The 12,035-nt window shown below is 47.7% G+C and overlaps 1 protein-coding gene across 1 annotated transcript; it reads right to left on the bottom strand.

Moving 5' to 3' along the window:
* Positions 1 to 307: 307 nt before the first annotated feature.
* LOC144119925 (uncharacterized) lies at positions 308 to 9,586 on the bottom strand. The gene is made up of 7 exons (XM_077652427.1): positions 9,583 to 9,586; positions 5,883 to 5,924; positions 2,357 to 2,457; positions 1,136 to 1,198; positions 971 to 1,045; positions 653 to 706; positions 308 to 391 (listed from the first exon to the last, which is right to left on the bottom strand). Exons 1-7 carry the CDS (start codon positions 9,584 to 9,586, stop codon positions 308 to 310), a joined length of 423 nt encoding a protein of 140 aa, XP_077508553.1.
* Positions 9,587 to 12,035: the final 2,449 nt, after the last annotated feature.

Below are 12,035 nucleotides of genomic sequence, written 5' to 3'. Positions count from 1 at the left end.
AATGCCCATAAGTACAGCGGCCACTTTCGCATAGTGGCAGAGCATGCGTTCTGGCATCGGTTTTGCGTTTGGCTTGTGTACAGCCGAGTGTGCAGTGTGTCGGGTGTCATCGCTTTAAAATACTGCAAGAGACCACGAATATTTTGTATGACTCCCTGCAAATTGAAAAACCAGACTTTTGAAATTAATATTTTCTGTTTATTTACTGCAGCCCTAGCATGCTTAGGTGGTGCTGCACAAAATCAGACAGGCTGGTTGTAACAGTACGTGTTGCAAAACAGTGCCCTGTCGCCGAGTAGCACGTCATTTAGCCAGAGATGAAGTCTTTTATCCACTTCGCTCCTTCCAGGGCGTGACTGATATCTTTCGAAAGGTGGCGCCGGGCACACCGCTGTAATATAAATTGTATCGATTTTGTTATCTATGAGCCCATGAACTGACAACAATGACCAATAATTTTTCACTCACGACAGGGAATGTTCCAAAAGTCCGACCAACAAAAAATATAGAGTTACAGCAAGAATATCCGTTCTTAAGACACAGTCATGCAAAACAGTACCGGAATAACTGATGTAACGGTACAATGTCTTCAGGTGTGTTTTTTAGCTGGTTCGTGACATGGTATTGTTAAGAAACTTGGTATGCTACTTACTCGAAATGATTTAGTGATTTCATCGACGTCGACGTTGTACTTCTTAGGCGCTGCCTTCGATCAACACAAGGAAGAAAACAGGTACGATTTCTTTCAGTATTTTCTCATGCAACAACGTTTCTTCGGGTGTCACGCAGTCTTATTCACTTATCTCATTAACTGCAGTGTATTAGCAAAAGAAACGCGACGAAAGTGTTGGCCGCAATACATATCATGCTATTTTATCTTCTATGAAAATACTTCTTAATACTGCGGCTTCTAAAACTGTTGAAAAATGTCGATCATCTTGACAGCTTCTGTGAAATAATGGTAACTTACAGGGCTTACTGTGATCCAAGCGTGAGCCATCTTTTGCAAACAATCAATAACAGTGTCTTCGAAGCTTCGAGATACCTGGTACGGAATAAACGCAATGCAAGAAGGAAAATTTGCATATCATAACACGTAGCTTATACGCAGGAGCAGTTACTCTACATCACTCACATTTTTTGCTTCATGGCCGATGGAGTAACATACTCGCAAAGATGCACACAGCCTGTCCAGTTCCTGCGAGAAGTATGTCAAGGTACGAACACAATGGTGGAAAAATGCGCGGCAAGCCGCTGGCAGCACAATTCGCGGCGCGAAGGGACGGCCACACCCGCGGCGAGTAGTGCGCTGGAGAGCGCCGCCGCGCAAAGCTCTTTTCATGCCTAAACGGTCGAGGTCCCTGCTCGTGGAGGAGCACGCGCGGCTCCATTGCCACCTCTGGAAGGTGACTTTGCTAGGAACCAAGAGGTGGCGACACAGACGCTCCCCACGTGACTAAGCCGGGCGCCCCTCAATGGTTTCCCCGCTCCGCGGCACGCGGCAAGCCGCCGAAAATGGCTCCTGGACTCATCGTCTGCGCGGCAGATCAACCCGCCTCCGCGGTAGGTTTCGCAGCAAGCGGCTTTCCACCGGCGGCGTGCCGCACGAGTTTTGCCGCCAGTGTGCCCGTGCCCTTACGGTTGTCAGAAAACTGTTGCGGATAAGAATTTGCAGCAAGAAACGAAAAAAGAGAAAAAGCTCTCAAATTCTCAATCTGGCACCCAACCAAGGTTCGAAAACTCTACTCTATCAGTGCATTATGTACATGATGAGACAGTAACGCCCCTCATAGGTGGGGCCTTTTCTTTTGACCTCCTTAATTTGATACCTCTCCAAAGAGGTAAGTAATGTAGCTTTTAGGTAAGGCGGCGAAAAGCTTGGGCAGATATGGCAGCAAGGTTCTTCGTACCATTCAGGAAAACGTGTCACTGAACAAATCGTGTTTGCTTAGGTTGGCTCGTACTGCGTCGGCAACGGCAAGCGAAGGTAAGCGACAGTACACTTTCTTTTCTGTTTGCCTGTGTCGAACCGGCACCACCACTTCTCTGCACTGCAGCACAAGTGCCACAGTGCCCTGAAGGCGAAGACACTTTGAGTATCATAGCCACGGCAATATTTTCATGCGCAAATGAAACAAGAACCCTTTATGCAAAGGCAACGCGCGACGTTTGCCTTTTTGATCTTAATTTACGAAGTTTAAGGGGTTTAGAGCTCGTATATAGGGGTTCAGTAATAAATTTCATTACAGAACTTGAGCATAGAGTCCCGTCTGTACGAGGAATGTTTGAGACTAACAGATTTCTTCTAATTTCGAACTTTTTCTCAGGGCAATCTCAACAAAACTGTAACAAGCACCATTATTATGGCGGGCTTCACATTGTGCTTTATGATGGCCTCCTTGCAAGAGAAAAACATATTGGTTGCCGTCCTGGTGGCCTTCGCCATCTCCAGTGGGTCTGCAACCAACAAAAAACAAATAAGAATCTTTTGTCCAGAGGATACCAAAGAGAGTCAGTCGGTTCATAGTCATGCATGCCCATTAACAGCACTGCTGCGAACGAGGGGGGAATGCCAGCGTGACACGAAAGGAAACTTCGTCAGCAGCTTTGGGATCGCCATTAGCGGTACGGTGTTTATTAGGAGCAAGACCTACTGAACTAGACCTGCACATATGGTGGGGCCCAATGGGACTGCGTGCGCCAAATTTTGTGAACTCTCTGGCCGTTGGGGGCAGTCGGTTGATCTGTTCGTGCTTCATGATCATCATCATCGTCTGCTCTTCATCATCATATTTGCCGAAATTAACCGAGCAGCCGCGGCCGGAGCGGGCTTGCAGCCGAGTGGCGGAGCTGCTATCATCGGCGCCGGTCGCTGCTCCCCGCCAGCGAGTGTAATGGGAGTATAATGTAACTGCCTAACGTAAGCCTGCGCCCTGGCTCAACATGACAGCACCCCACAAGCGCGAAACTGCTCGCTGCACATAAATTCCTCCTTACTTATTATTGAAGGAAGGAGGGCAAGAGCACGGGCTTACGTCCGCCAGTTTACACTCGCAACACGGGAGCAGCAGCCAGCGCCGGGGACAGCAGCGCCGCCGCTCGGCTGAGAGCCCACTCCCGCTGCCGCCATGGTTGCTTGGTTACTTTTGACAAAGACGGTACACTTACCAAACTTTTATTCATTGTTTACTCATTTTTTTACCCATTCGTTCTCTCCTAAATAATTAACCACAACTTATTTTTAAGCTAGTAGACGAGTAGAAGCCATTATGATTGCTGCGGCCAAAATATTACTTTGACTTGGCCATCTACTGGCACTGCATTTCACTGTCGTTTAAATGGGGGAGCCAAACGGTTTTAAAAATTTAGTTACGCCTGTGGCCTGGCTGCTTGGCGTTGCCTGATGCCGTAAGTAGATGTCAATTATAGCAACCACGCCGGCAGGTTTATGGTATGGTTTCTATTACCGTCGTGTACCAAGGGAAAATCACCCACATGCTGCTTTCGCTCTAAAGGAAATTGTAAGTTTAGATGTGGCAGATTCTGAAATAACAGTATAAAGAATGCAACACCAGCGAGCAGATGGTGATAACTCTGCGCGCACAAAAATGCTGAAGGATCTAAAATTCCGAACATAAATTATCATCCTTTTGTATTTGGATTCTTTCGAACCCTGAGCAATTTAGTTTCATCAAGTCTATATATCTTAATAAATTCAGTCAAATACCCATTTGGTTCCTAAAAGAACGCTTCCTGAACCCTCTACACGCACATGCACATACACCATCGGCCGCAAAAGTAAATGAACCACGACTGAGGGCAGCGGAGCTTCTGCGTGGCCGCACTGGGGCGCTGCTCTCTCACGCCGCTCGCTTGCGGCCAGTCTGCCCCCGAGTGCCGAGAAACTTCGCGCTCTCTCCAGCGCTGGTGATTTTCATGCTTGATTAATTTCTAGTGTGACGTTCGGCTGCTCTGCTGTTCGCGGTCGCGGCAAAAGGGAGCGCGCAGTGGTCGGGCACATCGGCAGTGGTCGAGCACATCGTGCTGCGGCAGAGCAGTCGGATGGTTGCAGCCCATTAAACCGCTGCAGGGTGAACCATCTGCGGCTTTTGAGTGTTGCCGCTCAAAAGCCGTACCTCACAACAAACCAGAGGGATGGCCGACTCAACTTCGCCCGATCGTTCGAGCAGTGATCTGCGGAGCAGTGGCGAGATGTGATGTTCACGAATGATTCGGCGTTCTACATATGTGCACGCTGGGACCAACATCAGCGTGTGTGGCGTCCGTTGAATGGCAGGTATGACCTGTCATTCTTACAACTAACGAAAAGAGCAGGTAAAGTTCGACTAACTTGTTAGTGCCAAAAAACAAAGTATTGTTTGCAACACACCGTCATCTTAAGAATGTACCTAGTGCAGCTTCTCTCCTACCATTCCTGTTTGACATCACACAGATGCAGTTTCGAATACGAAGTGAATTATTCTCTCGTGCCGCACACAAGCCTAAGCGGAATGTTGGATTTGTTATATTTTTAGCCTTCAGATTTGTACCTTTTCCTGCAGCGTGACGAGCCAGCTCTACCTTGGTTAAGTTTGGGAGTCAACATATGTTTGTTGGAACATGTTTGCTCTCTCTTACGCCCACGTATCTCTCTGAGTACACCCACAGCGTTCTCTTCTCAGTAGGAGCCGCTGCTCGGTTAGTATCTTGGGCGCCATCAGTAGGCACGATATCTGTCCACTGGAACGGATGAAGGGCTCGTCTACCGGGCCGAGGTACTGCCCAGTCCGCACTGCACAGTTGATTCCCTACGCCCTGCAGGACTGATTAGGGCTTACCTGAACCCTGTCGAGAACATCTACGGAATAATGAAGAAGGAGTTCTCCTCACGGCGCCTTTGTGGTGGCACAGCGGATCAGCTCTTGCTTGTCGTCAAAGAAGAGTGTGAAGCCCTGCGCGGATGTCCGGAGCTGGTGGCGGCGCTGTAAGACTCGACGCCAAGACGATTAAGCCAAGCTATCACTGTCGACCGCAACTTATCGTCGCACTAAGGACACTCTTATGGGAGCGAATGAGATTTTTTCTGCTTTCGTCAATAAAATTTCTTGACAGAAAATAGTTTTCGTGATTCGTCTTCCGAGCAATGTCTTCGTGACGGTACTAGCGTAAATAAATTTTCATAAGAGACGGCGTGTCGTGTTGTAGCATCGAATTAAAGCAATTTTCAGGGGACTCGCTAAACCCGTTGCGGATAAAATACTGAAAAGCGAGCATCGTAAAATAAGCAACGCCCGCAACAATGCTCGCTGTCACTTATCGCAGCGCCGTGAAAAACCGCACGTCACGGAGGCCACCACTGCGGCGCCTTGGGCCACGTCGCCCAAACTCCGGCAGCGGTGGACCCACGCGAGATGAATTGATATTTAACATGAGGGCAATATACGCGGACAACAAAAGACTAAACGGCTCCTCGTTCCTTGACACTGCGGCGGTTTGATGGGCTGCGGCCGTCCGATAGCTCTGCCATAGAGCGATGTGCTCGACCACTGCCGATGCGCTCTCCCTTTTGTCGCGGCCGCGAACAGCAGAGAAGCCGAACGCCACACAAGAAATTTATCAAGCGTGAAAAGCACCCGCGCAGGTGCGAGGGCGAAGTTTGTCCGAACTCGGGACACCCTATACCTGGCTGCAAGCGAGCGGTGAGGCCCCGCAGCAGCTCCGCTGTCCTATATACCAGTATAGTACACACTCGTATCTGAGATTCTTACGTTACGAAAGCACTCAAGAAAAGCTATGAACTTATCTGGTTTTCTTGAATGGAAAGAGCCGCGCAGTCATTTGTGCTGACAGCTGCGGTTATTTTAAGCCGTGCAATTACTTACTCATGGTCGACCCGCACCAGCGCATGTTCTGAACATCTCGAGCTCCAGTAGATAGAAATATTGTGCAAACACAAACACAAATACTAAATCCGAATTTCGGCATGACTAACAAGGAAGGTGTCAAAAATCACTGCTCGCGGACGAACTTTTTAAAGATAATATTGACGACAGCAAGAAGTCCAATGCTTCAGGTCTACAGGAATAATTCGAAACAGAATATCATTTTTAAATCGTGGACTTTCCCGCGAGCTTCCTCTCAGATGACGGGTAATGTTTACTGATTCGGAGTCTGCCAAGAAGAATTGGCTCAAAAAACCTAAATAGAGTGACAGCCATTGAAGTGCGCAGCAGATTTTTGTCTGTCTGCTTCAAGACATAGCATCTACGTGAAGCGCAGCGTTTCCCTCTGCCAACAGCTGGTGTACAGCTTCTGTGTACATATGTTCCGTTCCGTCCGATTTCACTGCCTCTTTATAGGCTTTCCGCTGCGATTATTCGTACTAGTGATGAAATAGACAGCTATGCCCAGGAAATGAGCCAATCAAGCATCGGCTCGTATCGTATTTTTCTGGGGATAATTCTCGGTTTACACTCAAAGTATTTAAAAGCGACTTATCCAATGGTTCGTGTTACTAAGTGTGTGTGTGTGTGTGTGTGTGTGTGTGTGTGTGTGTGTGTGTGTGTGTGTGTGTGTGTGTGTGTGTGTGTGTGTGTGTGTGTGTGTGTGTGTGTGTGTGTGTGTGTGTGTGTGTGTGTGTGTGTGTGTGTGTGTGTGTGTGTGTGTGTGTGTGTGTGTGTGTGTGTGTGTGTGTGTGTGTGTGTGTGCGCGCGTGCGCGCGTGCGCGTGCGTGCGTGCGTGTGTGTGTGTGTGCGTGCGTGTGCGCGTGCGTGCGTGCGTGTGTGTGCGTGCGTGCGTGCGTGTGTGTGTGTGTGTGTGTGTGTGTGTGTGTGTGTGTGTGTGTGTGTGTGTGTGTGTGTGTGTGTGTGTGTGTGTGTCGGTCGAGGCTCGGCTTTCGGCCCTTTTTGTTTTCCGAATGTACATGCATAAACTAATTTTCTCATTATCTCATTTGTACTATTTGTATCGTCCTCCATGAATGCCGCGTGTACGCCGGAAAATCGTTAGTGACCACGATACTACCACACTGCACGCTGTCTATTCAATAATTTTTCATTGATGCGACCGTCGGTTTACGGAAATAACGTTACTGAATGCCAAGTTTTGCGTGTATTAGACTCCTTCGTATGCAGATGTAAACATTCTTCGAAACGCTGTTTTGGATTCCCCAACGTCTGAAAAACTACCTGGTAGTCCGCAACAGGTTAAACCCGACAGTAACTGTTTATACTGACCACATACAATGAAGGAAGGAAGCGCTATCCAAAAAGTACAAATATCCCTATAAACAAATTTAGCCAAATACTACCATAATTGCGAGGTAGCTATTTTCTGCTCTGAAATCACTTCAGTTCCTTTTTAGTAAAATACTGTGTATGAGTGCGCCTCTTCACAATGATGTCAGGCGTTGTCTTTAAAGTCCAGTCGCACAGCCAAACTGTTAATCATTAGAGAGAGCCTAAATTTAGCATCCCATTTCAACGCACTTTCTCGTCATTGGTTGTTCATTTAAATTCTAACTCCGCAACGCATAGTAGCACATTCAGTTTCCTTTTAATATCTCTATTCAAGTTTATCCTTCTTCCTGTGTTAATTACTAAAACGAAGCTGGGGCTATAAGCTAATTGCATTAGCTACATTCGAGAAGTTCTATTTTTCACGCACATCATGGATTTGAAACCGCCGTTTTGTACTCATCTCTGCCAATGACGATCGCCAGCATTCTCAAATTATGTTAGCTGTCATTTTATAATGAGCAGCATTCCAAATGCTATTTTAGTTTTTTCAATTGCCTTTATTTATAGTACTACTATGTATTTCCAGGTACCGTCCGAATAAATGACGGGATTAAGCCAGCAGTCACAAAAACCAAGAAGATAGGGGATGTTTTATTTTAATTTTGTAGCTTTTATCAGCGGTAGATTAATAAAAGCAGAAAAATATTCCGCCGGTGGTATCCGAACCGGAGGTCGCGAGGTTCGGATCCCACTGGCGGCATGTGCTTGTTCTTCTGCTTGTATAAACTACCACTGGTGAAAACTACAAAATTAGAAAAAAGACATCCCCTCTGCTTCTTGTTTCGCTGACTGTTGGCTTCCGTGATTTATGTCATAGCGAGCATCTCTTTCCATTCCCTTGTCTGCGGGTAAGCACCGGTTATATAGTTTGTACAAGCTTTCCGGCCCTGCTATTCGGTCAAACTGAGGTAAAATGCTTGAACAACGGGTGTTTGACCCACATTTGGAGATGAAAAGCATCATGTGTCATGGTGCTCTTTGAAGAGAGCTGTGCATGTGTCCAAAATTCTGGGCCAAATATTTTGAAAACTGAAAAAGTGTGACACTCATATGAAAATATTGAAGGTAATGGTGCATTCTTCTGAAATGTAGCAAAATCTTTCTTCTGTAGTGCTTCCAGCGATCGCATCGAACAGAAAACCATTGGGGAAGGCTTTTGACAATAGCAGAAACATTAATATAAAAAAAATACAAGGCTGCCGTCGGGTGATCTGGCGATATGTTGATTGCTGTAGCGAAATCTTCCAGTATATGAAAAAATTACGTTCATAAATTGTTTTCTGCTCAAATATGCTTTTGTCCAGAATAGCTGGCTATGATTCACCAACCCTCCTTTTGTCCGCTCCGTGTAATGCCATCTGTTCTTTAGAATACCAATAAACGAAGTGAAATAAAACGAAACAGAGTCACTAGGGATCCCATGGTCTTTGCCACGGAGAACAAATCGAGATTATTATGATCTTTTTATACCGTGCGATTTTCTGTGATTCGTTTCCTTACGTGTTACGATTTGTCCATTCAGCCACAGTTTCTCGCTAAAACATTTATGTGCAATGACTCGATTATTACTTGAAGTTTCTTCCGGGCAGATAGTCGTGCTGACTCGCTGTCAATGACACAATGAAATGATTGGTGGTTTCGCATGTTTAGCAGGCAGCTCATATTTTTGTAAATAAAATTGTGTTTACAAATTCTCTACCATAGTTGAATATATGAGTGGAGCTGGAGTAGCATGCCAGGCCGACAACCAGGCAGAGCTCTCCTGTTCCATTAAAGTCCTTCTCCTCCTCCTCTCCTCCTGCGTCTGACAGAAAGTGCTCCTTACGTATACCTGCGCCAAATTACAAGAAAGGGTAGTTGATCAAGGTAAGCGCCTAAAGATAACGGGTTTTGAAAACCAGTCTGATCAAGGCCAGAATTTTCATGCAAATGTGTCATTAAGGTGTCCTTAGCAAGCAGCAAACTGCTAACTTTGGTGAGTAGTCTGATGGCTTTTGGATTTGGAACTATTCCTTTTCTTTTACTGGCATTACGTTGCAGATAACCCTTTGAAAGTAGCCACACAGCATGATTCTCAGTGCTGAAAAATGCCAGCATATTCTCTCGGAGAGAGCACTGCCAAGAGCTAGCATTTTGAAAAGTCGGCATACCACTCTTCAAGACTATATGCTTGTGTGCCCTCTCTATCTTACTAGTTAAATTGAACGCCACAACGAAGCGAGGCAAGAAGCCTGGAGGCACTGTTTGCACAGCACTGCCCAACTGAACAATCGAGATGACTCACCCATGTAGGCCGAATTTTGCTCAGGCGCAATGCAAAAACGTATCTTTACTAATAATTCGGCGCATGCTAAGGAACCCCAAGTGGTCGGAGTATCCCCCGGAGCCCTCGCATTGGTGACTACTCTCTAAAATACGTTTTAATAGGGCGCGCATCATTTTCCATTGCACGCAAGCGCAGCAACCAACGTGTTTCAAGCGACAAATAGACCGGTGCACGAAATATCATTTAATCTATTTGGAGGCATCTCCTCGCAAACGACCGCGGAAAAACCTGCGTCCACTAAAGATATGAAAGAGCTGTTTTCTCTGCTTGAAGAATGTATACTATGATAGGCTATAGATAAAGTATACCCTAGTTTCAACTACAGACGAAGATAAGTAAGCCCATGTGCCTATTTCATTTCGGCCAGACCGTTACCTTATCAACCACTTTCTTCCGCGAGCGGATTGCAGGCGGCCGCGCTGGTTGTCCTCCTTTCCAAGGGAAGCTCTGTTGAAGAACCGCTGTAAATCACCCTCCTTTCCGTTCTTCCCGCTTCGACCTCGCGTCCCTATTGGATCACTCCGAGTGACATTTGGGGGCGCGTTGTTTCGGTGAAAGGCCCGAATGAACGGGGAGACCGCCACCGACTCGGGCAGCAGAAAGGTGCGCATATTTCGCCTCCCGGAGGCCCCGACCTTTGCCGGGGGACCAAGAGCGCGGGTGGTGTAACCTCGCTCACCTAGTATGTACTCTTGAGTCCAGGCCCGAGCCTCCGGACTCCCGTCACCCGCCTGTGCAGCGCTCACGCGCTCCGGATTCGGAAGGGCCTGATTTGGCTGGTTGTCCGCAATCGCCGGTCATTGCCGGTGACGAAGCGCGATGAGCCATCGACGTGCGACCTGCGCCGTCAAGATGTCCTCCGCGCATTCCCCATCCTCCCTCGTGTTGTGTCGCGCGCGATTTAACCCTCTGGTTGGCCGTGCGGAATGCTATCGCCCTTGGCTGTGCCGTCACGCGCGTATGTAGTCCTTTCTTTGCGCGCGCGGCTCCGCGGGCCCGCTTTCGGGGGCTGCGGCTGGGCTGTGGGTTGTACTGAGGTCTGGGGATCAGTGCACTGTTATGTAATGCAGCTTCCTGTGTAATAAACACTTGTGCTCTCAAATAAATGCGCCTTCCTTCCTTCGGAGCGAAAGCTCAGGCGCGCGGAGAACGCTGGCTATGCCCTCAGCTTGCTCTGGCCCGAACCCGCGATATGTGGGCGAAGTTCCACTCAATTAGCACTTCGGCACGGGCACCAATCCTCCAAGGTGCCGTAGCGGAGTGCTCCGGAATAATTTCGACCACCTTGGGGGGGGGGGGGGGGGGGGGGGGTTACAATTTCAGCGCACGCTAAAGATCCCCAAGGTGGTATATTTTATTCCGGAGCCCTCCGCTACCCCACTTTTTTAATCTCCTTCTTTCTATCCTTTATAAACTCCCTCCTTCATCCTTCCCCTCGTGGCATGCTTGAGGCGTCCACCGATTAATGAAACAGTTGCTGCACCCTGTCCATTCTTGATGATGATGATGAAAACGTTTATTTAAAGCCACGATGACTTAGATTAAGGAAAGGCTGAACAGGTCCCTAGTTCGGGACACCGTTGGTAAAAGCCGCTGTCCGGCTCTGGCGACGAGGGCTCGTTATTCCTCGAGGTCCGAGCTGGACAGAGCCACCTCCCAGCCCTCCTATGTTGGTTGATTTATCATGACAATACTGTTATGTTTCTGACAAGCCCATACCATATGGTATAAGTTTGCCTTCTGGCCACAAAATTGGCAATGCGCCGGAAAGGACTCGGGATCAATGGCGTGAAGCGTATCTGGGTTATTAAAAGACAGTTTGTAGCCTTCGAAGATGACATTCTTCTGATTTACTAAGACCCTTAGCGCGCCTCGGTGGTGTCTACCTTTCAATGCGCAAATGCTGTAATATCTCTGGATATGTTGTTAAAGGAGAGGGGGAGCCTGAATCAGTAAGGGAGAATGTAGGAGGATTCCGAGAAAGAAAAGTTCGGGCCGAAGCGTGTGCGCGCTCGTTTTTTTGAACTCCATGGTGACCTGGTACCCATGTTAGCTCCTTCCGTGCAGCTGAAGTCCTACACTGACTCAGAATTTTGCAGGCTAGCGGCGTGATACTGCCACGCATATAGTTTCTATAAGCCACCTGGTAATCTGTAACTATGTACTCCGATACGGAGTGTGTTGCGGCTAGGGTTATCGCTACTTCCTTCATAGCTTGTGTATCTTCGTTACGAACTGCAAGCCCGTCCACGACCTGCATTTGATGCACCACTGAGATTACTGATATCCTTTCTAAAGAACCCGCCAATTTTTTTTTTACCGTCGCTCTGGATGTATAGGCCCAAGACGCGGAGGGTTTCCATCTTCGATACTACCTCCCCATTCACTTCAGTGGTAATGGGGGAGCGAGG

This window comes from Amblyomma americanum, chromosome 2, assembly GCF_052857255.1.
Source record: "Amblyomma americanum isolate KBUSLIRL-KWMA chromosome 2, ASM5285725v1, whole genome shotgun sequence".
In the NCBI taxonomy this organism is placed as follows: Eukaryota; Metazoa; Arthropoda; class Arachnida; order Ixodida; family Ixodidae; genus Amblyomma; species Amblyomma americanum.
The sequence above is the reverse complement of the archived record's forward strand: the minus strand, read 5'-3'. Positions and strand labels throughout refer to the sequence as shown.

Bases quoted from the DNA above. Each gene is read 5' to 3' on its own strand.
- LOC144119925 (XM_077652427.1), bottom strand. The intron at 1,046-1,135 runs GTGAGTGATGTA...ATTCCGTACCAG, and splicing joins TCGGCCATGAAGCAAAAAAT to GTATCTCGAAGCTTCGAAGA. The intron at 707-970 runs GTAAGTTACCAT...TGTTGATCGAAG, and splicing joins CTTGGATCACAGTAAGCCCT to GCAGCGCCTAAGAAGTACAA.